Below are 26,725 nucleotides of genomic sequence, written 5' to 3'. Positions count from 1 at the left end.
ACTTGATAAACATGGCGATTGTACTTCTGAACCATTTGACCTCCTGGAGTCTGATAGTTATCAAATAGGAATCCATTTGCAGTGAAAAATTAAATATGTTTCTAGTATTTTTCTAACATGTACTATTTACTTTTGAAAATTCACATCAAACTTAAGACCGGAGATATCCTAGGGCTTAAACAAGAACATAAAAAGCTTTGCATTAGACAAAATATGTGAAAGCCTTTTTACCTTCCAAAAGATACTGTATGTTATCGGGTCACCATAGCACCCACTAAAATGTGGCGGTGAGGGCTGAGACATCTGTGCCTCTGTGGACTTGTCAAAGCAGCCCTGAGACATTTACAGCTTTCCAGCTTTATTAATTTACAGCTGTTGACAGATTTTTCCTCTTAAGTGCATGAAGTTAAAGCAGCTTTGCGAGCAGCTGGACCTTGCTGACAGTATTTTACTCTCCTGGGGATGGTGTTGCAGCAGGCATTTTAGTAGGTATAGCACCATTTTCTTCTAATATTGATGACTAATTACTCAAGGCACTCTCCCTGAGTGTGAACTCTCCCTGAGAAGTTGTACTGGAAGAGGTTTAAAAGGCAAAACTGGGATTTTGCAAGAACATTAGTTTTGCAACTTGTCTTTGGAATTGCTTCTGCTTTTTCAAAGGGTTTGTAAAAACACAGCACAGACCAGTGTAGGTTGATGATAAATTTTACTGAGACTCAACAGCTTCCATACAAAGCAGAAGAAAGATAAATGATTGAAAATATGATCAAGAGAAGATCATCACGGAGAAAAATCTTACTAACGGGTACACAGTTCTATGAATTTTCTTCTGCAAACTTTTTCAGGAGTAACCACAGTAATAAACAGGCAGTTCATTAATGTTAAATTTCAATCATGAAATATCTCACTCCAAGAAGTTTCATCCTGATGAGAAGTTTGATCCCCTTAAAAAGTTTGATCCTGAAAGAAGAAGAAAAAAACAATTAGATTTGAACTGAGAAAATATGAAGATAAAAATGTAGCTGAAATGCTTCCAACTAGTTGCCTAAAAATTCCAGATTTATGTCAAGAGCTAGAGCCCAGAACCTTCCTGAGAATGGCTGGGCTCCAGCTGGCTATATGCAGGAGAGTGACAGACCTGCTGGGTTTCCTGAGGTGTGTATACACGGATGTACAAAAAGCCATAGAAAACACAGATCTCAGTAAGTGCCATGCTCGTGTTTGCTTGAATCTTCTTTTGTAATCCTGTTAACCTGTGCACATTTTGGAGCTCCAGGGCTGTCAGTAGCAGACTCACCAGGAGCTGGGTAAGCGAGGTAGGAGGGAATTCCTCTGCACAGGGCTTGGATGCGTTTTCCATACGGGCTCAAGCTTTGGAGTCTGTTCCTGGAGATAATGAAGCGATTCTCTCCGGGTGGCAATTGGTAAGGCCCAAGTACCTGAGCATCAAAGAAACAAAGCCAGAAAACAGCATTTAGGAAAACCAAAACTGGAGTTCAGAACTGTCAATGAACATATCGAGAGCAGCCCTGCCAAGAAGGACCTAGGGCCTGTTGGGTGACAGGCTGGACATGACCCACCAACGTGCACCAACAGCCCAGGACCCTCCCCGTGCTGGGCTGACCCCCAGCATGGGCAGCAGCTCCAGGGGGATTCTGCACCTCTGCTCAGGTGAGACCCATCTGCAGAGCTGCCCCAGCCCTGGGGCCCAGGAAGGACCTGGAGCAGCTGGAGAGAGCCCAGAGGAGGAACCAGCTTGATCAGAGGGATGGAGCAGCTCTGCTGTGAGGAAAGGTTGAGATGATTGGGATTGTTCATCTTGGAGGAGAGAAGTTCCAGGTGACCTCATCATGGCCTTCCAGTACCTGAAGGAGCCAACAGGAAAGACTGGGCAAGACTATTTACAAAGGTCTGGAGTGAAAGGACAAGGAGAAATGGCTTCCCACTGCCAGAGGGCAGGATTACATGGGATACTGGGAAGAAATTCTTCCCCATGAGGGTGGGGAGGCCCTGGCACAAGTTGCCCAGAGAAGCTGTGGCTGTCTCATCCCTAGAAGTGTCCAAGGCCAGGCTGAACAGTAATTGGAGTTGTTCCTGGGCAATGCAACTTTTGAAGGAACTTGTAGGGTGACTCAGCCCTGCTGAGAAAGTTCTCTTCAGTTCTTGGACCCTTTTCTCCTGCGTGTGTAGGACCAAGTGCTTTTCACTGACCACCTTCTGCCCCACTTTCAACCACCATCCTACCTTGTCTCCTGGAGGTGGTGTAGGAAAGGGTTTGCCAAGCCAAAACCTCTTGCTGGTTGTAGCAATGATGCAGGTGTTCTTTGAGAACACCTTGGTTGCAACATAGCCCTGGTAAAGTTAAACAAAAACCTCTTTTTGTTGCAAACAATATACAGGGAAAGAGAAGTGTAATGCTAGAGAGAGGCACTGGTTAAAAGAAAGGCTTCCTACAGTGCAAATAGTCATGGGGGAAGAAAAATATTGGTCCTTTCAATTATATTGTTTAGGTAAATGTGTCATGGAGGCTGACGAGAGACTTTGGTAAAAGGTAAATTGCCTCCTCCAGTAATGCCACGTGTATGATGTGTTCTCCTGCTTAGGGCAGGTGAAGGAATTTGCTGCTGAAAAGCTAATGCAGCACACAGTGGCCAGCAGAAACAATCCCAAGGCTGAAGGAGCACGTTTTCAAGCATCTCCTCTAAAATACAATGAAATTTTTTGGAAGCTTTGGTGGTTTTTAGAAAACATTTGTCTCTTTTGCCATTTTTCTTGTGCCACGGTGACAGCTACTTACAGCCTTGAAGTCCCAGATGGTTTTCCAGGCCTCAGACCCATCCTTTGGGTTGGTGCTTATCCTGATCCCAGTGACTGAGTTTTCACTGGGCTGCCCATTAAAGTTGTTCTCCATGCTCTGATTTTTGGAAAAGATTAAAAGAGATAAGGATTTAGCTTCCCAGATTCCCAGCAATGTTTCTCTTAATAAAGCGTTAGCCAGTAGCCATGTTTTGGGAAATTATTGCTCTTGGAGATCAGATTAAAGGGGAGAAGATTTCTTGGCTCAGAAGGAAGATGGGAAGCCTTTACTTTCTAAGTAATCAAAATAATTCCTTACTGTTCTTTCCCCCAACAGGATCTTGCTGGCACCAGATTACTTACAGTATTCTTCTGTATTTTGTGGTCAGATCAATCATGTTAATATTTCTCTCCACACCATTATTTTCAGTGTTTATGCTCATTTCAGGATAGACTTCCCTGATTCCATGTATGGTAACTGTCTTTTCCCCCTTGATACATCAAGCATGGAAATAATTTCTTAGTTATCACAGAAAAATAAAAACACAGTTTACTTCTAAATATCAGACTTAAAAAAGCAGCTTCACTTCCAGAAACCCATTTCTCAGAGGTAAGAGCTAAAGCCAGTGGTTCCTGTGGCAGTAGTGAGCAGCTGTGAGCAGCTCTGTACTTACATGGTCGGCAAGAGCAGGAGCCAGGAGGACTCCAAGGAGAGAAGCAATCACAATCTGAAATGAACATTTGGAATTCAAAACACCTGAAGATCATGCTACTTATCTTGCATCAAATTATTTGCTGTCTTTAAATAATTTTGACTTCCTGTTTACTTTGTGTATAGACTCAGCACTTTCTGCAGTGGAGTGCAGCTGAAGAGGATTGAAATATGCAGGAGAATTATTTGTTGATTAATTCACAGAACACATGCATAGAAATGCCTCTTAGCCCCAGAACTGCACCTTGCCCAGGCAAGAAGGTCGTTCAGACACAGTGGGTTCTAAAATTTGCTCAGTCCCAATTCAGTAACTTATTGGAAAAAATGTGCTCTGAAATATTTTCTTTGCAAGAGTGTGCTTTTCACCTCGAGCTTCTGATGCCAGACATGGAGCAGATCTGAGAAATGTCCATGTGCACCTGTTGTGAAGAGTTGGAATATGGGGGCACATTCCAGCTCTGTGCCTGGAGCACAGCAGCAAAGGCACCTGAGCATCTTCACAGTGATCTCATCCTCCAAATACAGGACTAATAAAGGGAGGCACAGACAACTTCTGTTCAGAAAACTGGGACATCAAACATTTGTTACCCCTTTATAAAGCCGCAGAGTTTCAACAACTCAAGCTCACTGTTGCTTGGGTTTGTCCAAACCACTGCTGATACCTTCTGGAGAGATTTCCTGCTGTTATGATGAAAAATTATTTTGGGATAACTATTGTGAACAATTATTCTCTTGAAGACAATCCTATGAATGTCGAATCGGTCCCAGATTTTATCTCCTTCAAAGAAGGATTTTGATGAAAAAGGTCTAAGTCGGACTCAGAGTATTTAAAAGTAATGCTTGGGAATTTTCCTACACCAGTTTCTGGCTGCTGTAAATACCTCAGTGTCACCATCCTGCACTTGGAGTCTCTCGTGTCACACTCTCAGCAAACAGCTGAGCCCTAACTATGTGTGACTTGCTGAGACTGTTGATTTGCCTCTGAGTGGTGAAGGAGAGAATATTGTCCTGTGGACGTGTCACGAGTGTGTGTCGCCCCTGGAACAGAGCCCTTCTCTCTTTCATGTCGAGCATGTGGAGTTCCATCCCTGCCAACAGGGAGATTTCTGCCCTGCAGTCCCCACCCCTTTGGCATTTTCACTTTGTCAGAAATCACTAAGAGTTCTCTCAGTGCCAAGAAAAGCTCAAAACCATTTAAAAGCTGCCCAGCCTTAAGAGTTTTATGAGAAAGTGATAGGTATACTTACAGGGAACTTCATTTGGATGGCAGGCCAGGCCAGCTCTGCTGCTAATTGATGTGTACTCTTACTTTTTATACATAATATCCCAAAGTTAAATCTGAAAATGGATTTACCTTATTGGCAGGTGCCCTGTGTTCACAGAAGCGTGACGAGTTTCCTGAGGAAGTGCTCTGATAAGAGGAGGCTTTGATACCTGCCTGATTGAATTCATGGCATGCAGGGAGGTGAGAGAAAAGTGGTCCTGGTAAGCTCAGTGTATTTAACAGTCACTTTTAAATGAAGAAAGAAACTATAAGCAGGATCAGCGATTCCCAGTAAAGGTGCAGTGGTGCTTTGTGCCAGCGTGGCAAAGGACTCAGCCTGAAGTCGTGCCTCTGACCAAAAGCACCATTCAAACCAAGGGCGTGGTTATCTTGCTATGTTCAAAATGGGAAGTTTTTGCTTGTTAGATGTGACCCTGAATCTTCACAGAGCCTCTTCAGGAGAGTAGTACCTGATTATGGACTAAGGGCTGATTTGAGAAAGGGACCAGAACCTAGAGGTAGCAAGGTTCACCGAGGGATCCTGAGTCACAGCTTTGTAAGCTAAGCCTCACTCTGCCTGAGGATTGGCCAAGGTGAAATTAGAGGGGTTTAAACCCTTCTTAGGCAGCTCCTTCCTTCAGCTACTTCCTATTGGAGGGTGCCTCTATGACTGTTGTGCTTGGGTTTAAACTCATATCTGTTGATTTCAGGGGTGTTCCTGGGAGATGTGTGATGAACTGTGGGCAAAAAGTCTCCAAAAACAAGGCTTGCCTATTGGAATTACATTGAAATCTTTGCCTGAGACAACCAGCTCGGGCTGTGTCACAACCACATTAAATAGACAAATGCTTTTTAGAAATTAACCTTTAGTTTTTGTCCTTGTCTGAGGGGATCAGCAGAGTTCAGTCAGTGCAATGCAAGGTGCAGATCATGGCTATTGTAGTTTTCCTGTAGTAAACAACTGCTGATCTCCCCTGCTGCTCTGCCCTTACCTGTGCCTCAGCACTTGGATGCTGAGGGAAACAAAAGCTGCTGCTTCTCAAGTGTTCTTCAAGCAAAATGAGTACATGAAGGCATAATCACTGAGGAAAAGTTAAATTAAGCTTTTTTTTTTAACTTGTGGTGCCCGGACCCTGTTAGAGTCCTGCTGTGAAATCTCCTGTGAGTATTTCTACCATACCTGTAATCTTAAAAATAAAGAATCTTTTGAGAAGAAGGGACAGAGCCAGCTTTCAAGAGGAGTGCAACATCAGCCTAATCAGTCTGAGTTTAGCAGAATTTGATATCTGTTTATGTGGTTTCTGATATATTGCTTAGCAGCACAGCATTGTTACACTTGAGATAGCCTTTTCTCATGTGGACTTAGGTGGCATAAAGCAAATGTGTGCAATTTCCTTTTTTTCTTTTTCCACTGAGGCCTGTTTGCTGAGAGATATTTCTGTACAATCTCCTTCTCCTTTTTTTCTGATAAGAGAAATTACAGAAAGGTGTTTGCTGTTAGTTTGAGTTCTTGTTTTATTGGGAGGGAACCAGCCTTGATTATGACCTTCTAGCAGAAAGCAGAGTGTGATTCATCCAGTGCCAGCACTGGCTGGTGCAGGATAGCAGATGAGGAGGAGTCCAGGCAAGGCCACAGTCACCTGGGAACACCAGAGAACATTCTCATGGAGACATCGTGGCCGTTGGCATTCTCACCAAATGCAGAAATCAGTGGGGATTCAGAGGGGGAATGCCCATCCTGCTCCTTTTGTTTGTGACCTTGTGCACAGCACGGAGCCTCTGGGTTTTCGTGTCACTCCCTCGTGAGCTGAGCAGGCCAGAAGTGCCCCAGGCTGTCCTGTGAGGCACAGCTGTTGGTCCCAACTCTGTCACTCCTTTCAGTTCGTGTGCTCTGCCCATGGGGGTAACTGATCAGAAACGAGCAGCACCTCTTGCCAAGAGTCCCTGCACACAGAATGGAATGGAATCATGGAGTCCCACAAAGGTTTGGGTTGGAAGGGCCTTAAAGATCCTCCAGCTCCAGCCCCCTGCCATCAACAGGGATGCCACTCACTGTCAGGTGGCTCAGGGCTCCATCCAATATTTTCAGTGAAAGAAATGGCTGAAGAATTGGTCTGTTGGCTGACAAGGAGGCCACTGTGGCACAGGTGTTTCTTCCCAGCATTTCTCTGCAGACTGTCAATCAGACTGTTAGGGATTGTGTTTCAGAAGACAAAATGCAGTTTGTGTGAATAAATAGCAGTGTTATTCCCAATGTCATTTAATTCTAGACAATATCCTGTTAAATATTTAAAAAAATAGAACCAGCAATACTAAAGTTTAAACCAGTGAATAATGGCCATTTGCAGAGTGATTGATTTACTGAGACTTACTGAGTGCTTTAAATATATCTGGGACAGGTTATCTGTGCCAACCCAAAATTCAGATAGGAGGCTTACGACATATAGATATGGACTTGTTCGAGTCATGAAGGAAGTTCTGTCAAGTGTTTCCCACACCTCCTGCAAGATATAAAAGTTGAAGGTCTCTGGGATTTCCTTGCGTTCTTACCTTCTGCAGCCTCTTGCTCTCATCTGAAAGAAAAATGAAGAGATTTGTGAGTATATCCACTTCTGTTAAACTTTTAATACTGAATAATGTAAGTTCCTCACTTTTAAAAGCAGAAGGATAGAGAAGATGCTCAAGTAAGTGGTACAATACAGTGGCACAATAATATGATCTATGTGTTTTTATTTTGGGTGAGAAGAGGAGAACTTGCATTTCTTGGGTCAGCAAAGTCAGTGGAAGGCTCATTTGAGCAAAGAATGCAGAATTGGTTACAGTTCAGAAGGGGGGTTTGGTTATGATTTAATGATTGCAGTTACAGAGGCAAACCAAGAGGTAATATGGCATCAAGGAGGGACTTCTGAAAACTTCAGAAATGCCATGGTTAGGTTATTCTGCTTTCTCAGCTACAGGCAAAGGAGAGCCTGATAGCAAAAACTTTACAATGAGGAATTGCCGTTGTTTTCAGCTAATATACATGCTGAGTGGGTGATTGTTCAAACTGATGCTCCAGCTCCTTCCCTCAGTTCATGGACTGGGTGTTTTTATGGCACTGCCAGGTATTTGTGACAAGTGAGAATTCTGCTTCCTTTTACAGGCTGCAGTGCTCATTTGCCTGGGAGTCTTTTGGGCTCAGACTTCTGCATTGAACGTGAGTAGAGTGATGAGCCTTGTCCTGCACATGAGTGTTTAAAGCGGGTTGGATCCCTGGGCAGGGGGGATAGAACAGGAAGAAAACCACAGAAGAAACTAAAACCAACAAGTTGCTTATTGTCAAGTGTAGAGAAAAAGAGCTTTTGCCAGGGGTTCTGTACAGGTGCAAAGTAACGAGTCAGGGGGACAGAGGTCCCCTTAGCTCAAACATTTGGAGACTGGAGCAGTCTCCTGCCAGTCCCTGCTGCCCAGAATGACTGGGCTGTCCCTTGCAGGTTTTCCCCAGCCTGCAGAAGGGCCTGTTTTATAACTGACCTCCATCTCAAGAGCCTCCTCAGACTGCTCCAGGGTGCAGTAAATACCAAACCCCAAGAACCAGGGTTCTTAAGGGACTTGGTATTTACATGAAGCAGAAAGCATTGGGGGTTGTTGTGCCTGCTGAAGATGGAAGCCAGGTGATGAACACTGATTTTGTGCTTTTTACCAAAGACCTTTTTGCTGCACGATCCCCTCAGCAACTATGTCACTGGGACCATGACCATCCAGAACAAGGAGAAAATCGTCAATGTCCACGTCCGCTCCGGCGTGTACTCCTCTGACACCATCTTTGACTACCCACATGTGAGTAAATCCAGGAATCTGCCTCAAATTAACCCCTGAGGAAGCTTTTAAAATCAGAAATTATTGTAGTGTATTCTCACCCCATCTTGTCCCAGAATGCTGTTTCTTTGAGGACTCCCAGCACCTTTCCTCCTCCTTGGCTATCTCATTTCTCCACCCATATGACAGGGCAGTTTAAAAGACTTGTAATGAATCTTGTGGGGGCAGATCCTGGAAGAGAAGAAGGTCCCTGACCTCAGTGGGGCTGGAGGTGGGGATGGGCTGCCAGCACTCATGGGCAGCAGAAATCTGTCAGAAATGATGCTTCCAGTCTCAGGGACAGGCACCAGGAGAGGCTGGCTCCATTCCCCAAAGGAGAGAAAGGAACTGCGTTCATTCTACAGCAGCAGCCTCTGCAGCCACTTGCTGTTCCTTCTGGATTGCCCCAAAGAGTAGAGAGCACCAGCTAATGTCAGCACTAGCCATTTCTGATGATTTAACCTTCATTCTTTCCATCCCAGGGCTATATTGCCACCAAGCTGTTTTCACGAAACGCCTGCTTTATCATGAAAATAAGGAAGGACATCATCCCAGACCTGCGAGAGATTGGGCGCCTGGCTTTTGAGAGAGAGGTGACTTCGTGGGGAGCCCTCTGCTGGCAGGGAAGGGGTGGGAGCGCTGTGGTGTGAGGGGCACCCTCCACTCTGCCCCTAAAGCAGCTCAGGAATGACTTGTGCTGTCTTAGCAAGCATGGAGCTGTTCTGACAAGACACAGCTCGAAGGGAATATCACGCAGAACATTCTTTTAAGATAACGAACCATCATGGCCCCCCTGCAGTTTCACAGGGGGTTGTTGAGGTGTCTCGAGCTGTACAATACCCTGTCCTGATGTCATCTGGCCATTTCAAGGTGATCACAACATAAGTCCAGGCAAACTTTCCCTTTATTCATTGTCCTGCTGATATTTTGACCTTGACATTGCTTGAAATCTATTTTTTTTTCAGAACAGAAAGTAGAGCTCAATTTACTTTGACCAGATTTTGACTTCCTTATTCAGGCTGAGGTTTCAGAAGGAGACTGGAAGTATTGCCTGGAGGTGAACTGGAGTTCTGGCCCGTTTTATGTCAGCCCAGTAGCACATTTACAGCAAAACTTGGTGCCAATAATATAACTTATTATGGCAGGCAATACAGCTCAGGCTTGCTGTGTTGGCACAATTAGTATCTACTGAATTTTGTTACTGAATAGATTGATTTTTTTTTTTTATTTAAAAGCATGAAGCTTCTTTATCTAATGTTCTTTTGTGAGGCAAAGGAAGGTGATTTGGGGTTTGGGAGCCTTCTCAAAGGGTGTCCCAGTAGAGTGAAGGTAAGTTACATTTCTGATGTGTTTAACCTTTTCTTCTCAGACCATGAGGGATGTATACTCTCCAGATAATGTGTGGGCCAAGTTCCAACCTGGCAGTTCCAGGCTGGGGAATTTTAAAGACTGGATTGTCTATGGGAAGCAGATTGAAAAGCTCTGCACGGGGCTGCCTCTCTACAAGCTGGTGGCCACTGACCGTAAGTCACAGGTCAGGGCATTGTGGCCCTGCCCCAGAGCACCTTCCTCCCCTTTGAACACAAATCCCCCTGGTACCCTGGAGCTGTGCAGACATTTCTTCCCCTTGAGTTGCACCACGAATGTTCTGCACAGTTCTGAGACAAACAGAAGCCTTGAATAGGGCCATAAGTGGGGATTGAGATCTGTGTATTTGGGACTTTCCCTAGCTGGATACAGGGATCTCATCTGGTAAGGAGACACTGGTAGAGGTATAAACTGATATAAATACTGGTACTGATACTATCTTCCTTTCCTTGGGGTTTTTAGCACCAGCAAATGATGATAGCTGTGCCAGTGCCGGCATTCCAAGCATTTTGGGCCTTAAAATCTGTGAAGAACTCATTGCAACTGGATCTTGACATTTCTGTGGCCTTTTTGCATGTTTTAATGATGGCAGCCATGGTCTCCAGCTGGAACAGAACTCGGGTACGAGGCTCTACCTGCCCATGCAAAGCTTTGATGCATAACAAGCCTATGACCTACAAATAAATAGAATGCTTTAAATAAATAAATAGAATGCTTTGTCTGTTTCTTCTGCCCAAAATCACAACACAATGACTGTGGGCCTTGTGAGTTGTCCTGCAGAAAAGACAAATTTCCCCTTGGTCCATTCCTGTGCTGGGGCTGCAGCATGGCCCAGGCATTGGTTTGTGCTTCATAAAGAGAAGAAACAGAAAGAGAATAGATTTTTCCAGTGGAGAACTTCACTTTGGCATCAGCTTCAGGTGTGGGCTCACCTTGTGTAGGATGGCTGGGGGAGGGAGCAAGCAGGTGAATGAAGGTAAAGGGAGGCAGCAGATGCACACGTTTGCAAAGCAGCTGGAATCCTGCAGGGCCAGAGGAAATTTGCAGCAGTTTGAAGGGGTGCAGAGATTTTCCAAGCCTGGGCAGAGGACACTGTCCCAGCCCTGAGATTTGTGCCTTGGAATAAAGTTTTCCTTTCACACCATGGCACAAAGAGCTGGGACCACCTGGTGAGTGTCCCAGGTGTCCTTGTGTCAGGAGCTGATGGAAATCAGGATGGGGCAGGGATCTGCCTGCTCTGGGGCAGATCCCAGGGAATGCTTGCACTCTCACAGCCTTCTCTCCAGGGCCTGTGTGTTTTGGGGATGCAGACTGAATGTTTGCTGTTTATTGGAGCCTTGAGTGGCTGCCAGAGGCAGGAACTTCCTTTGGAGGAAAATGGCCCCAGGTCTGCAGTTTGTAATTTTCAAATCAGGCTCCTGGTCAAACCATCTGCTCTTTAATAAAAGAGCATTTCATCAGATGGTGAAGCTGTTCTTTTAGATTAATTGTATTCATGATGGGCTGCAGGTTCTTGGTGGTCCAAAAAATGTTTCTGGAGGGTCAAACTTTGTTAATTAAATCCAGGAATAGTTGTTCTGTGTTCTGTGGACCCTGAAACCAGCCTCAATACCTCATTAGCTGCCATTTAATTTTGAGCTAGGGAGGAAGTGGTCCTGGCCTTCCTCACAAATGGAAGAATAATCCTTCTAGATTCCATTTTAGTTTGTAGTCTCATGGTATCAGTCAGGCCTGTGAGGAATATATTTTTTATATATTAAGTTTGCTTTTTGACCTCTGTGTTTGTTGTTTGGTAAATAAAGCTTCAGCTCTCCATCTACCTCCAGTGTCCAGCTCATGGGAAACTTCTGGATGCAGCACCAGAAGTGGTGGGGCTCCTGCACCCCCTGGGATGTAGCCCCTAACAAAAGAGAGGAGGAAGCATGGGAAGAGCCATAAACCACACAACCCGTGTGCCCATGCTCTGATTCCCACAGATTTCCACTTTTCCTCTGGATAAGTTTTCCCTCTGTTCCCAAACTGCAGCTCTGAATTCACAGCCCTTGAGCCTCCCTGTTGGTATCACCAACAGCCACAAAGATCATGCTAGAAAGGCTGCAGAGCAAAAGAAATTTATTCTTGATTTAAAATAACTAATCACAGGGCAAACAGGAATGTACAGCCAGCTCTGAACAAGCCAGAGGAAAGGACTTGGGCAGGAGACAGAAGTTTGATATTTTATTTATTGATAGTGTATTTGCCCTTGCTATTTCCTGCCATTTCATTCTTTGTTGACTCGGCCACAGTTTACAATATGCTTTATGGACCTGTCTGGGATTATAATTAATCTGTTTTTCTTATCTTGCAGGTGCTTGATATTAAAACTGGACTACAGGGAAAGACCAAAGAGGTAAAAATCAGCAACAGGTAAAATATCCCTGAAGATCAGATCCAGTTGTTGCCTGAAGTAACTGCAGTCTAAAAATGTCAGCCTTTAAATCCCCCCTCTGTCAGCTCTGAATGTTCATGATGTGAAGGAAATCTCAGAATCATGGAGTTCTTAAGGTTGGAAAAGTTTAAGTTCATAAAGTTCCTCAAGTTCAGCCATCAACCCACCACCACCACCACCATGGTCACCATCAGCCCACATGCCCAGGTGCCACTTCCACACATTTTTTGAACACTTCCAGGGATGGGGACTCCAGCCCTGCCCTGGGCAGCTGTGCCAGAGCTTTACAACCCCCACATGAAGAACTTTCCCCAATATCCACCCTGAGCCTGCCCTGGCCCAGCCTGAGGCTGTTCCCTCTGCTCCTGTCCCTGTTCCCTGGAGCACAGCCCGACCCCCCTGGCTGTCCCCTCCTGGCAGGAGCTGTGCAGAGCCACAAGGTCCCCCTGAGCCTCCTTGTCTCCCTCTGAGCCCCTTCCCAGCTCCCTCAGCCTCTCCTGGGGCTCCAGACCCTTCCCAGCTCCATTCCATGCTCTCAATGCCCTTCTTGCCATGAGGGGCCATAAGGTGAATATATTTACCTACTAAACCTTTAATTCCATCAGTCAGTTAACTAGAGATGCTCTGTCTGGTGTGAAACACCTGCTGGCCTGGAGCTCATTTGGAACCAATATCTCTGGGGGTCCCTTGCTGGTAGAGGATCTTTGTGCCTTGTGATCCACTGGGATTCTTCTTGCACTGCCAGGTTTTCCAGGGGAATGGATGGAAAATTCCCAGTGATTTCCATGGGAGGCACCCAGGGCCCAGCAGCCAGCCCAGGAACAATGGTGGAGTTGTGTTCCCAGTGCACAAAGGCCACAGCTGGTCCTGATAACCTCCCAAGGTCAGTGTGCAGCTGGACAAGGTGGAGCTCCTTGGCACTGAGCACAACCTGAGCCCCTGGGGATCAGCACAGCCCCTGGGAACCTGCACAGGAGAGGGGCAGGGCTGCCCTGCTGCCTCTGGAACCCAGAGCTGTCACCAAAATGAAAAGGGAGCCAGTGCACAGGCTGAGATCCTAAAAACACATTGCCTGGAAGAGCCTGGGGAGGGAGAAAGTGTCAGGATGAGATTGGGTGTCTTGAAAGTTCCTGATGTTCCCAAGAGCTCCTCTCCACCAAACAGCACATCCTGGTTATTATCTAACTTCACCTATCACATTATCACATCATCTAACCTCCCAGCCAGGCTTGTTCTGTAGAAAGCAGGGCATTTATTTGATGTGGAAGATCACAGGATATTCTGAGCTGGAAGGGACACATGGAGGGCTCAGTGGGAGTGCCTGGGTGTGCCTCAGTGGCTGCCTGTGAGTGTCTTGGCCGGTGGGCCAGGCCGGGTTTCCAAGGAATACACCCCGATCCTGGTGCAATTATTCCTTTCCACTGGAGAGAGATTTCCATTGTCCACTAGGTGGCAAATGGTGACAGCAACCTCGGCACTCGGCACCCCTGGGATGGGCTAAAACCAGCGACTGCCAGCCAACCACGGCTCAAAAATAAAACAGATTCAAGCCTGACACCCTGTTCCCCAGGAGGTAAAATCTGAGTTGGGGACAAAGCATTAGAATTCATTCTTTCAGGTTTCCAATCCAGTAGGATGTTTATTTTCACTTGTAATCACACCCCATTTGGTGATTAACTGAACTATTTCTTCATTTCTTCATGATTTTAATTTTTCTCTCTTACATATTTAGATATATTTATAAAAAATGTTACCATATAAATATATAATAAAATATATGATATAATATAAAAATATTTAAGGATATAAATATATTTCTATTTATATACTTTATATATTCTGTTATATAATGAGACTGCCTTTGCATGGCCACATCCTCTGCTGGGTTTGTGTCTCTCACAGCCCTGCCAGTCCTTTTCTCTGCCCTTTTTTGCAGCTGACCAAAAGGCAGTTCCCACTTTATTTAATTTTCTGAGGGTGTGTGCCAGGAGAGGATGGCAATTCAAACCTACTCAAGGTTGCTCCAGCTGCTTTTTGTTGGGTAGAAAACCAAATGTCAATCCTTCTGTAGCAGTGCTGAAAGAGGAGAAAACATCTTTTAAAAATCAGATTGGAATTGCTGGGATGAGAACTGATGTGGGCATCAGGCTGCTGTGACAGCTCCTGACAAACCAAGCCTGGATCCATGAAATTCCCAATTTTGTAAAGACATCCAAGGAGCTGCTGCCACTGGACCCTCTTTGCTTTGCCTCTTGTGAGCTGTTTTTTAACAGGGGCCAAGGAAAAAAGCTCTTTGGATGTGCTGGTGAAATTCAGAGAGGGATCAGTGCTTCGGTTTGTCTGTTTAGATGAAGATTTTCCAGGTGAGGAGCATGCAGCAGCTGCCCTGTGAGCTCTGGCAGACCCCTGACTGAGGCACAGCTACTCTGAGCATCCCAGCCAAAATTTGCAGAGACCAGGGGGAACAGAACATATATTTGTAATTTTTGCTGCAATTGAAGTCAAAATTAGTGAGGTGTTTGAGCCAGTTTCCCTTAAAAAAAAGGATGGAAAAAACAAAATTTCAAATTCAGCTGCATGGCAGTCGAAGCAGAGAGAGGCCTCTGACAACCTCAATTTACCCAGTAAAATTCCAGTCACAGAGTTACAAAAAAAACCAGAATATAATGCACTTTCATCTTTGAATTTTTAAGGCTAAACTTAAAAAAGTATTTTTTAATGAATCAATCTTCTCTACTGCTATGCACAGTTTTATTTCCCTCTCTGATTCCTGCCCTAACATTAAATAAACAGAGCAAATATTAGACATGCTTGTCTAATTTGTCCTCATGTTTTGCTGATGTGATTACAAGCTGTTGACTTAGTCATTAATATCTCATGCTGAGATATCAGCTAACACTGCCAGAAAATATTCCATCTCTGCCTGGCACTCAAGCTGTCAGTTTAATAATTCCATGTTATTAATCATAATTGTCAGCAAAATAATTTCTGCTGACCCAAGTCTGGTTTTTTGCCCCATTGCTGAAGATTTGGACTCCTCAGTTCTCAAACCCAAGGACAAAATTTAGAGATTATTCCCAAGAACTTTGTTCATTTAGGGCTGTGAGAGCTTTTAAATGGTATCCCTCAAAAAACCTGCTTGGACATGGAGCTGCCAAGGAGAGGGGACCAGTCTGGGAGGCTTCTGAAAGGTTTTGTTCTGCAATCTTGTTTGTGTCAGTGTCACTGAGCTGCTCAGAGAGTTTCCTGGAGTGTAACACCCACATGAATACCAAAGCACCACAAAACAACTGCTTGATGACAGAAAGAATTTCAAAAATGTAAAATTAAAACTTTCTCTTGACCTTTTTCTGTCAAACTGCTCTGTGAAGGGAGTGTGATAAGAAGCCTGCAGAGTCCAAACCCCTGGGATTAAACAGCAGCTCCTCTCTGCTCATTAGCACTGCTCTCACTCTGTGTGAAGATATCAAATAGGAATTGATTTGGGCTTGACCATGTCTCACCAGGCTTGAATTAACTTTATTAATTAATAAATTGTGTGACCAGAACAGGTAGTACATTTTTAACATTATGAGAGACTCGTCCATATTTACCAAGGCATGTACCAAGCTCACAGGAGGGGAGACAAATCAAGAAAATTTGAGACATTTCCCACCCCATAAATGACAAAAGGATAAATTCTATCATTTAAATGGGCTGGGCAGTGAACTTGGGGGGTGCTACAAATTTCCCAGCTGAGTGCAAAGCCCAGTCATGGAAGTGGCAGCTCCCCCAGATATCTGCTGGAGGAGCAAGGACACCAGGAGCTGGGAGCTCCAGGGCCTCTGCTGCACGTGGCTGACAGGACACTGACAGCAAGGCCATGCCCAGCTGCTTTTCCCAGCTCTTTTCTTTCTGTTTCAGTTCCTCAGGCTTTGCACTGGTGTGGAGCTCTCAGCCTCTCCTCGTGTCCCTGTGCTGCCACGTGGCTGCTGACCCACCACCAGCCCAGGTTGCTCTGGTTGCACATGGATGGAGTCCCTCCCTGGAGCTTCTGCCACCTCAGCAGGATGGAAGGTGGGCAAAAGGGAATTTCCAGAGGCCCTGCAGGTAGTTTGTGTGCCCTGGGCTCCCCACACAAAGCCAGTGGTGCTGCAGGTCAGGAGGAGCTGGTGGCACACAGGGAAAGGAATTCCCTGGGCCAGGAGGAGCTGCTCTCACACAGGTTAAAGAATTCCCTGGGCCAGGAGGAGCTGCTCTCACACAGGTTAAAGAATTCCCTGGGCCAGGGCAAGCTGCTCTCACACAGGGAAAGGAATTCCCTGGGCCAGGGCAAGCTGCTCTCACACAGGTTAAAGAATTCCCTGGGCCAGGAGGAGCTGCTGTCACACAGGTTAAAGAATTCCCTGGGCCAGGGCAAGCTGCTCTCACACAGGTTAAAGAATTCCCTGGGCCAGGAGGAGCTGCTGTCACACAGGTTAAGAAATTCCCTGGGTCAGGAGGAGCTGCTCTCACTCAGTTTAAGGAATTCCCTGGGCCAGGAGGAGCTGCTGTCACTCAGTTTAAGGAATCCCTGTCCTTTTGGCTGCCCAGCCTTCTTCCTCTCCTTCTTCTCCCTGATTTTTTTCTTGATCACCCAGGCTGTAATGCACTGCCATGTTTCTCCCCCCCACCCTTCCAATAAATACCATCCTTTCATTTTCCAGTGCCCTCTGAAATGGCAATAGAGCCCCTGGGAAGAGCCCATTTATGGACAGGGAATCCAGAGCAGCCATGAACCAAGGCATACAGAAATAAGGACTTGGGCAGATGCAGGAATGGAAACTAATTTTAGTTATTCCATTGCAAGCTCATCACACTGTCAGTGTCACACTCCTCTTTATCTCCCATCTCACACCCAGCAGTTACCTCATGCCACAGCTATCTCCTAACAGGAACTGTTGTGGGGCATTTTTGCAATAATTCCATCCCTGTATTTTGGAAAACCTCAAATCACATGCTGTGGTTGCTACAGCACGTTTGCATCCCTCTCCTGCTTCCCTGCAGTGGTGTGACTGAGGGCCCTGATTAGGGAGCAGCCTTGACCCAAAATTCCTGGAAAAATAATATTTCAAAAAGGACCAGATAAACATTTTTGCACATTTTAAAAGAAGCCTACTGTGCAGTAACAATTGAATGAAATTTTGAAGGTACAGACTGCTGAACCAAAACCCACATGTGGGGAAATTGGATGTGGCACTGTATAACTGGCAGACTTTTTATCCCCTGGGGAGCTATTCATGCCCAGAAAGCCCAGGGGGGCACAAAGCAAACACTGCTCACCTTCTCCTGGGAAAGGTTCCCCCTCTGAGGCTGCTCCGAGCCTCTGGCTGAGGGCAGGTGTTCCTCTCTCCCAAAAACCAGGCTAAGGAAGGGTGAGGATGCTTCAAACCCACCTCACATTCTCCTGAGGGGCATCACACCCTCTGGTTCTCGTGTGTCCCTTGGCCAAGGGACCTTTCTGTGGCCTCTCTGCAACCCAGGCTGCCCAATGAGCACCTACTGCTGATGAAATGGGGTCACTGTTGATGCTACAGATTAATTTTTAATTAATTAATGGTTCAGCAGTGATGCTTAATGATGTTCCCTCTCCAGCTACCTCAGGTGATCTAGTTAGCATTGATTTTTTGGAAAGCAACTTCTTTCTAGGGCACTGTAAATTGCAGTGCATATGGGGGAAAAGGAGAAACCATTTCAGTGACATGAAATAAAGCCCTTCTGTTGCACAATTCAGTTTAAAAAAAATAATTATCAGTGTGTTAAAATCATCAGCCTGCAGCTTAAGGAAACAGGAAGCTGCTTTTATATCAGAGCTGCTTTTGTACCAGATGTGCTCTCTGGGTATCCCTCATCTGGCAGATCCCCAGCAGGGGCTACATGGAAGAAGTCAGGAAACCCAGCACAAGCTGCTTTGTGTACAACCCCTGCACTCTGCCATTGTTCAAGGACTTCTTATCAAAACCAGAGCGGAAATGCGACAACACTTGGAATGTCTGAGCAGGAATTGTGCTCCTAATGAGCCACTGAGGCAAGAAGGCACAGTGGGTGAGGAAATGGGTGTCAGTTCCCTGTGCTCACCCCTGCTTTTTGCTTCACACAGTCATGCCTGCAGGTGGGAAATGGCAGGGCCAGAACAGAGGTGGCTGGGCTGAGCAGGGCTCAGGGAGGTGCCAGCCCAGCCCCAGAGCAGCTGGAATGATGCTGCTCAGGGCTGGCACCAAGAGACCCAGGCTGCACTGCAGGCTGAGGCTTCGTTCAGAGAAAAGGGGGGAAAACCTAGAAAAGCTCCTCCAGCTCTGGAACTGCTCACCTGCATCAAGAGAGTAACAGAGAGAATTTCACTCAGCCTCTGACCAAGGGCCAGCTGCAGACCCCAAAATACTCAGTGTGTTCACAGTGAGAGAGGAGACTCAACTGAAACACTCAGAGTGCCACAAATGCTGCAGAAATCCTTTTGAATTCAAAACCTTCAGCCCTGAACCTCACAGAAAACCCCCATCCCTGCATGGATGTGAGCAGCAAGCAGCAGCTCTGACAATGACCTCTTTCACTGAATAATAACTGCATATATATATATATATATATATTGAAATGAATATTGAAGCATTGAAAAAGGAAACACTCTGGAGGCATTTTCACCCTCGTGACAAATGTCCTGTGTCACTGGCTGTGACAAGCAGCCCCAAAACCTTTCCTTCACAGGGCTCACTGCTGTGCTGCATCGAAGAGTTAAGGCACTTCTCAGGGGTTTTCATGTTAACCTCACTTCCTGTGGAAGTGAAGATCTGAATTTGGTGATGAATCATCAACAAAAAGAAGACTGCACTTTTCTCTTAATTAACAGAAGCCAAAGACCAAACTGCTCCAAAATTTCCCCAAGATTTCTGTGCTCAGCTCTGGAAAGCCAAAATCTGCAAAGATCAGATTTGATAGAGCTGTGCAGGATTTCTAGATAGCCATGAACTCCACAGTGAGGTCTAAATTAATCTTGCTAAGCTCAAGTATCTGCTTCTAATGTGGTGTAGCAGTAACCTCAGTACCACCCTTTTCCTCTAGCATCAGGTTTCCCGCGTTCAAAAGAAGAAAAGTTGAATAAAATGAGGTTAAAATACCATGTCAGTGTCTGCCTCCATGACAGCCACACTGCACATGATTCTCACAAAAATATTGGTCTTTAAATAAAAACCTAGAGGATGAATTTAAAACAGACATGCCTTGAGCATGGTTCTCATTGCTGTGGCTGTTTGTGATAGAGTTGGGCAATTGACAAAGGAAGAAAATTGCAGAGATGGGGCAGCACATCAATGGATGTGCTCAGACAAAAAGCAGAGTCCAGAAAAGCCAGCAGGGCAGTGGTTTAGTCCTTGGGTAAAGTTGTTAGTGCTTGCAAGGAAAAGCTCTGCAGCACGAGCAGAAATGCCTCTTTATCTTGAGTGCTGAACCCCTCGGGGACAGGCAGCGAGCTCTGGCCACGCTGCCAAAGCAAGAGCACTTTGGAAAGTCTGTGGAGAACAGGGGGATTTAAGTGGGCTTTGTTATCTCTGAACCAGACCAATTTTTGCCCACACACTGCTCACTTTTTGTTGAAATTTGCACACTAACACAAAAAGCACCATTAATTGTGGCACTTGTATTTGCAGAGTCATTTCTGTGTTCTCCTCACTGTGTCCCCGAGCTGTTTGAATTGATGAGAACCTGAAATCAGAGTCACCTGTTGGCCTTTGTGTGTCCTCAATAATTTTTTATTTAGCAGTGCTGTGACTAAATGAAGTATAACCATGATTTGCCAAGTCACATGTGAAGGAGGAACGAAATAAAGATTTTCTGTATCATTTGCAAAGACTCCAGGCACGGAATCATGGAACACCTCGAGTTGGAAGCGACCCAGGAGGATCACCAAGCCCAACTCCCTGCTAGTGATGGATGTGATTCTCCTTGCTCACCCTGAGCTCTTCTCCTCTGCATCCAGGGCCTGCTGGTACCACCCAAGCTCTTCTCCCAGGCTTTGCAGAATTTTTCCCAAAGAAATTCCTTCTTAGCATAAAGACCTGACTCTAAAACAGTTTTGAGAAGGGCAGAGGGAGCTGTTGTTTGCCCTTGGTGTGAGATGGGTGCATTTGGAGAGAGGCTCCGTGGGATTCTGGCGTTCTCCTGAAATCCGCGCGGATGGAAACGGTTCACGCACAGCAAAGTCAGCTGCCGGGAGGGAGAAAGGAAGGGCAGCTCCTCTCTGAGGAGAAACTTGTCCTATCTCTGCGGGTCCCGCGCAGAATGTTTACAAAACGCTCATTAAGGGAGAGGGGATGGCGAGATAGCAACAAATCTGGTGAGCAGCTTCCACTGGCCGAGATAAGAGAGGCAAGGCGGCCATCGAGGAGAGCGAGCTCCAATTACCGAGACCTGGTTTTGGGGAGGGGGAAGGGGCAGACAGGCAGGACGGATCACAAGTTTCAAGACAAGAGCTTCCAAACTTGTCATCCCTCTGTGACACAGCCCAGCGGATAAAACCGCCACCGAGCCCCCACCAGCGGCAGAGCTCATCGAGCGCGGTTGGAGGCGCGGGCGAAGCCATGGATTCTGTCTTCCTCCAGCTCTGGGCTGTCCTCTCCCTCCTGGTTCACCTTGCAGCCTGCAGTCCCATCCTGAGCTTGGAGCACTCTTCCCTGGAGGAAGACGTGCCTCTTTTTGATGAGATCCTCTCCGAGCAGGATGGGGTTGATTTCAACACGCTGCTCCAGAACATGAAGAATGAGTTTTTGAAGACGTTGAACCTCTCCGACATCCCCCTGCACGAGTCGGCCAAGGTGGACCCGCCTGAGTACATGCTAGAGCTGTACAACAGGTTTGCCACAGACAGGACATCGATGCCTTCTGCAAACATCATCAGGAGCTTCAAAAATGAAGGTAAGAGCTGCTCACCTCTGGGAGAACGGATAGCAAGGAGCGTCCTTAGAGCCAGTGGGAGCTGTCCTGACCAGGTACGGAGCATGAAGCGTGCTGGGGAAAAGGCCTTTGGTGAGGATGGCCTTGGAAATCAGCAGCTCTGGCGGGGCTGCCCAGACCCCAGCTGTGGTGAGAGACTCCTTGTCCTTTGCTCTGGAGGCTGGAGGGTTTTGGGGGAAGGTGTATCTTTAATTTTGGGGCAGCACCAAGTGTATTCAGTTCATCAATTTCTTTATCCCCATAGTGACAAACATCATTTGTAATCAGCTGATCGATTTTTTAAAATGGATACCTAAAGTAATATTTGAATTTAAGGCAAGACTCATTTTTACACACTGTTCAAAGTGCATCTTCAAGTGAAATATTTTAAAATTATGAGCTTAACCAGGTACAGCTTCCTGTTAATGCCTTGTCACTGTTGATCCCTGTGGCATTTGTAAAGTTTTCTTCCTTTGGATCAGCACACAGTCCAGAAAATACACAAAAGTAAGTGAAGAGGAATTTTGGATAACCAATAGGTTTTCCTTTGGAGTACCAGACTATATCCTAATAAAAACAAACAAACAAAGCCTGAAGAGACCTAGTAATCACAGAATATTGTGAGTGGAAAGGGACCCACAAGGACCATCAAATCCAGCTCTCAGGTGCATGGCCCACACAGGGATCAAAGACACAGCCCTGGCATTATCAACACCCCGTGCCATTCCCCTCTCTTTTTTCCTGTTTTTCCTTCCACGATCCCCTCAGTTCAACAACGACGAGATAAGGCTTCAGCACTAATATTCCATAACTTGCCAACACCTTTTTACACCAACACATTAAACTAGATAAACATTTTTATACTAAAAACGTTTCTCAACAGAGCAATTCCAAGTATCCATTAATCCACGTGGCAAATGCAAGTGCTTTGGTTCATGTTCAGTTACCATGGGGCACACGTGGCTGTTCCAGCTGCCATGGGGCCTCTCTCACCCTCTGTTCATTTAATCAATGAAGCTAAAGACATTATTGCTTTTTCCTCAATATTTGCAGTTCCAAAATGATGAGCTGTGAGGAGAGGCAGAGTGGAAATCACTTGAGTTTTGCAGGGCAGTGAGATGCCAGGGGAGAATCCCAAAGCTCTGTTCTGCTCCTGTCTCCTGCCAGGCCCAGGCACCCTTTCCAGCAGTGGGTTTCTGCTGTGAAGAGACTCTGCACTGGGATTTAAAGTTCCTTTCCTTCTCCTCTTTTCCAGTGTGGAGGAACTTATTGGAGGGTTGGTGGCAAACCAGTTGCAGGCAGTGGTGGCCACCTGGCCTTGCTGTGTCTGCTCAGCAGCAGGAGTGAAGGCACACACGTGGGAGGTGTTGTTCTCATCTTGTGCTATTTGAAAAAGAAACAAATAAGCACAAAGATTGCCAAGTACAGCGTGGTAAAGAATAAAACACTCTGTGGTTTAGTGATGCAAATCTGAAATCATTCCACCTGCAAAAATTCAGGTTTGCAGCACCGAAATGGCACGGACTGACCTTTGCCAGGTGGTGCTGGCAGCTCCCTGCTGTCCTGCTGTGCCTCTTGCAGAACTTATGCATCAAATGGGGAAAATTCACCTTAAATTTCTGCCCTTTCAGATTTTCTCTCACCTCCTCCAATCCAAACCAGCAAGACGCAAAGTGAGACCTCAGGTGGGAGCACAGCTTCACAAATACATGCAGTTTAAGGACAGTGCAATTCATGTTTTTCATCTGTCCTCAAAGTCTGGATAATTAAGAACCATTCCTTTCATGCTAAAGAGCTCTTTTGATAGAGAAATTAATGGCTTGCAATGAGAAGGACAAGGAGGAACAGAGCATGGAATTGTTTTGTTCACCTGCCTGCTGAAAACTGGCAGTAATCCCAGTTTCATAACTATCCATTAAATCCTTTATAATAGAAATATACCAGGTGGCATGGCTGGAATTAGCTCTTTGATTTAACCCGTGGACCATGACAGTTTAGTTATAATGGGGCTGTAATCAGTGCTTAATAGTTGAAATAAAGTTTTAAGGGAAATTCTTCTTTTCCTACGGACTCCAGATCTCCCTTCCCATCCCTCCCAAGGGTGTACTGGAAACAGCAGGAGGTCTGGACCCCAGGGACTTCCCAGCTGGAGAGCAGAGTCACATCCTGACTGTGTGAGAGGTGCTCAGGGTCCGCTCCTACCCTGGCTCTGCACAGGGGTCCTGCTCCCACCTTTACCAACTGGCAGGGAAATGGAAGCAGAATCCCCCCTTTTCTTTTTATCTGTGAAATGATGAAATGCAAAGTGAAAAAAAAAAAAAAAAAATCAAAGAAAAAGGTGCCTCAAAGCCTCCAGCAGGAGTCAAACAGCACAAGTCACGTGCTGAAGTTCATGGCTTGCCTAAGTGCACTGGTGGAGCATGGCCAGGCCTTGTGGCTTTATCAGAGCCATTTTTCTACAAACACAGGAAAGTTGGGGAAGGCAGAGATGAAGGGAGCAATAGGTCACAAACAGTTTGCCTTTGCATTAGTTACAGTTCCAGCCTCTGTGCCCCAATCTGCCTCCTGGGTTGCAAGGTGGCAGCAAATGCACCCTCGTGAGCAGATCCTGCGCTGGGGGAAGAAATGAATGCTGCTGTGCAGCCAGGACAGGCAGCCCAGGTGACACCAGACATTGTCCCTCTCACCTGTTCTGCTCCTAAAGGTGCCCAGGGGGCCTGGCTGAGTGCAGCTGGTTGCTCACCCAAGCCCACGGGGCCTGTGGCTGTGGCTGCCAGGTCACCCTGGTGTCACCACCTGCTCTTCCTGATGTAAAACACCTTCCAAAGCAGCTTTCCCTCCCCAAGTGCTTGGTCCTTTCCATGTCTGAGGGGTGTTTGAGTGGCAGGGAATTCCTGCTAGCACAGGAACACTGCAGCACACACATTTCTTGTGTTTTCAGACTGTGTGTTGTCCATTTCATGTTGGCTCCAGTGCCTGCACCAGTGAATGTTTTCCCTTGTTTATTGAGTAGTTGCTGCACAGCACCCTAGAAGTGATTTCTATGTCATTATTAGGCAGCACATTTTTAATATGTAAACCTCTCAGTTGGCAAGGAAGTCCCTGGAAAGCCTGGGACCAGGAGGAGGATCACTAAATCCAGGTCTGTAGCATGTCTGGGACCTTGCAGTCCTTACACATCTAAAACAACCTCTGAAATAAGCCCTTTTTCCAAGCCCAGCTGTGGGAAGGGCTGAAAGAACATGTGCCTGGAGCTGTCCAGGTGAAACCCAGCACGCTGGATGACCCTCGGTGCGTGTGTTTGTGGATGCATTGACTCTCCTAAAACATTTGATTTCTGTCCCTTCCAGACTTGGATTCGCACCCTATAGGCGTGACAGGAACTCGGAGGTACCCGCTGCTCTTCAACGTTTCCATCCCTCACCACGAGGAGATCACCATGGCAGAGCTGAGGCTCTACACCCTGGTGGAGCGGGACCAGAGGCTCTACGACGGGCTCGACAGGAAGGTCACCATCTTCGAAGTGCTGGACAACATCCACCTGGGGGCTGGGGAGGAGAGGAAGATGGTGGCCCTGGCCTCCAGGCACATCTACGGCACGAGCAGCGAGTGGGAGAGCTTCGAGGTGACCGAGGCCATCCGGCGCTGGCGCAGGGCAGGGCTGACCACGCACCGGCTGGAAGTTCACATCGAGAGCAGGGAAGGGGAGGAGCAGAACGGGGAAGGGAAACTCGACATCGACATCAACTCCGAGGCCAAGCACCTGCCCCTGCTGGTGGTGTACTCCGACGACCAAAGCAACGACAGAAAGGAGGAGAAGGAAGAGCTGAACGAGATGATTGACCACGAGCAGTTCCTGGGCCTGGAGAACCTGGAGGTTGGCAACTTCCACGACCAGCCCGGCGAGGAGGCGCTGCTCCAGATGCGCTCCAACATCATTTACGACTCCACCGCCCGCATCCGCAGGAACGCCAAAGGCAACTACTGCAAAAAGACTCCTCTCTACATCGACTTCAAGGAGATTGGCTGGGACTCCTGGATCATCGCCCCGGCGGGCTACGAAGCGTACGAGTGCCACGGGGTGTGCGCCTACCCCTTGACGGAGCACGTCACGCCCACCAAGCACGCCATAGTCAAGACTTTGGTTCACCTGAAGAACCCCCAGAAAGCCTCCAAGGCCTGCTGCGTGCCCACCAAACTCGACCCCATCTCCATCCTCTACTTGGATGCAGGGGTGGTCACCTACAAGTTCAAGTACGAGGGCATGGTGGTGTCAGAGTGTGGCTGCAGATAGTAGGAGGGAAGGCGCGCGCGGGGAGGGCACGGGGGGAGTATTTAATGATTCAGTCTGTAAATTTGTACATTTGGGATCTGCTATTTAATGAGGTTATTTAATGAGGCCTGTACAGATAATGGTATGTTTCCTGCCACGGGGAATGGGCACGTCGTGTAGGGATTGTATATTTTGTTCCTCTGCTTCCTTCTCGCTGCTCTTCGCTGTCCAGATCGCGACCGAGTCTCTCCTCCTGCCAGGGCACGGAGCTGATCACTGGATTGTTTGGGAGGGCTCTTGGTGCCAAAAGGGCACATCCAAATTCACAGAAATAAAGGCATATTTTTGTACTTTATCAATGTTGATTGGCATCTCCAGGGCTTTCCAGAGCTGTTAAAGATACAAGAGTGATGGGCAATCACACCTAGATTGTTCAGTGTTCTGTAATATCTTCATAAAGGTCTGCACGTGCTCATTTTTTCTTCATTTATCTCTGTAGATCTTACGTCCTGATCATTCTCAAGCTCCTGCATCACAAAGGCACAAACAAGGTCGTTTGTTTTCCTTTTTTCTTAATACTTTCTTCACTCTTTCCCTGTTTCAGCCAAAGGCAACTGGCAGGGATGATTTGGCATCTGGAGCCGATGGGCACCATTCCCTTTCCCATCTTTCTTAGGAAAGCAGATGGCCCAGGAGCAGTGCCAGGCAAGGGCCAAGGCAATAAATTCCCCCTGTGCAGGTTTATTACAAAATCACTCTGAGGCAGCTCTGGCTTTGCTGCTGCAGCAGCCGTGGGTTGGCTCTCAAGGGCCAGAGCTTTCGGTGGCAGAAGGAAGTGCAATAAATTTCCTGAACCCTTGGAATTGTACCAGCTAAAATTGTTCTTGAAATTCCTCCCAGCTAAGAAGCAGTGCCTGTTCCCAGCCAGCAAATCCCGTGAGATGCAGCTGCACAATCCAACTGGAATGGCCCAGCAGTGCCAGGCAGAGCAGCAGAGCCCTGGGTGCCAGTGGGACATGAGCATCCTCCCTTTCTGTAAGTGCAGGACTGTGGATTCACAGGGATTTCCTCCCCCCAGACTCTGCAGATGGAGTCACATGCCATGTT

At 46.7% G+C, this 26,725-nt stretch overlaps 3 protein-coding genes across 3 annotated transcripts; 2 read left to right on the top strand and 1 right to left on the bottom strand.

The window, feature by feature from the left end:
• Positions 1 to 698: 698 nt before the first annotated feature.
• LOC132339974 (gastrokine-1-like) lies at positions 699 to 4,877 on the bottom strand. The gene is made up of 6 exons (XM_059870626.1): positions 4,756 to 4,877; positions 3,471 to 3,524; positions 2,798 to 2,914; positions 2,245 to 2,352; positions 1,298 to 1,439; positions 699 to 960 (listed from the first exon to the last, which is right to left on the bottom strand). The coding sequence occupies exons 1-6, from the start codon at positions 4,765 to 4,767 to the stop codon at positions 920 to 922; spliced, it is 474 nt and encodes a 157-aa protein (XP_059726609.1). The 5' UTR covers positions 4,768 to 4,877; the 3' UTR covers positions 699 to 919.
• Positions 4,878 to 7,233: 2,356 nt separating this feature from the next.
• On the top strand, positions 7,234 to 10,677 carry GKN2 (gastrokine 2). The gene is made up of 6 exons (XM_059870577.1): positions 7,234 to 7,368; positions 7,915 to 7,968; positions 8,460 to 8,591; positions 9,092 to 9,202; positions 9,979 to 10,132; positions 10,440 to 10,677. Exons 1-6 carry the CDS (start codon positions 7,357 to 7,359, stop codon positions 10,529 to 10,531), a joined length of 555 nt encoding a protein of 184 aa, XP_059726560.1. The 5' UTR covers positions 7,234 to 7,356; the 3' UTR covers positions 10,532 to 10,677.
• A 9,932-nt stretch (positions 10,678 to 20,609) lies between these two features.
• On the top strand, positions 20,610 to 26,009 carry BMP10 (bone morphogenetic protein 10). The gene is made up of 2 exons (XM_059870717.1): positions 20,610 to 21,327; positions 24,696 to 26,009. The coding sequence occupies exons 1-2, from the start codon at positions 20,994 to 20,996 to the stop codon at positions 25,637 to 25,639; spliced, it is 1,278 nt and encodes a 425-aa protein (XP_059726700.1). The 5' UTR covers positions 20,610 to 20,993; the 3' UTR covers positions 25,640 to 26,009.
• Positions 26,010 to 26,725: the final 716 nt, after the last annotated feature.

The sequence above is a fragment of the Haemorhous mexicanus genome, chromosome 30 (assembly GCF_027477595.1).
Source record: "Haemorhous mexicanus isolate bHaeMex1 chromosome 30, bHaeMex1.pri, whole genome shotgun sequence".
Classification (NCBI taxonomy): Eukaryota; Metazoa; Chordata; class Aves; order Passeriformes; family Fringillidae; genus Haemorhous; species Haemorhous mexicanus.
The sequence above is the reverse complement of the archived record's forward strand: the minus strand, read 5'-3'. Positions and strand labels throughout refer to the sequence as shown.

Bases quoted from the DNA above. Each gene is read 5' to 3' on its own strand.
- LOC132339974 (XM_059870626.1), bottom strand. The intron at 2,915-3,470 runs GTAAGTACAGAG...TCCAAAAATCAG, and splicing joins CTCCTGCTCTTGCCGACCAT to AGCATGGAGAACAACTTTAA. The intron at 2,353-2,797 runs GTAAGTAGCTGT...TAACTTTACCAG, and splicing joins CCATCTGGGACTTCAAGGCT to GGCTATGTTGCAACCAAGGT.
- GKN2 (XM_059870577.1), top strand. The intron at 8,592-9,091 runs GTGAGTAAATCC...TTTCCATCCCAG, and splicing joins CCATCTTTGACTACCCACAT to GGCTATATTGCCACCAAGCT. The intron at 10,133-10,439 runs GTAAGTCACAGG...TGGGGTTTTTAG, and splicing joins CAAGCTGGTGGCCACTGACC to CACCAGCAAATGATGATAGC.
- BMP10 (XM_059870717.1), top strand. From the start codon at position 20,994: ATGGATTCTGTCTTCCTCCAGCTCTGGGCTGTCCTCTCCCTCCTGGTT. The intron at 21,328-24,695 runs GTAAGAGCTGCT...TGTCCCTTCCAG, and splicing joins CAGGAGCTTCAAAAATGAAG to ACTTGGATTCGCACCCTATA.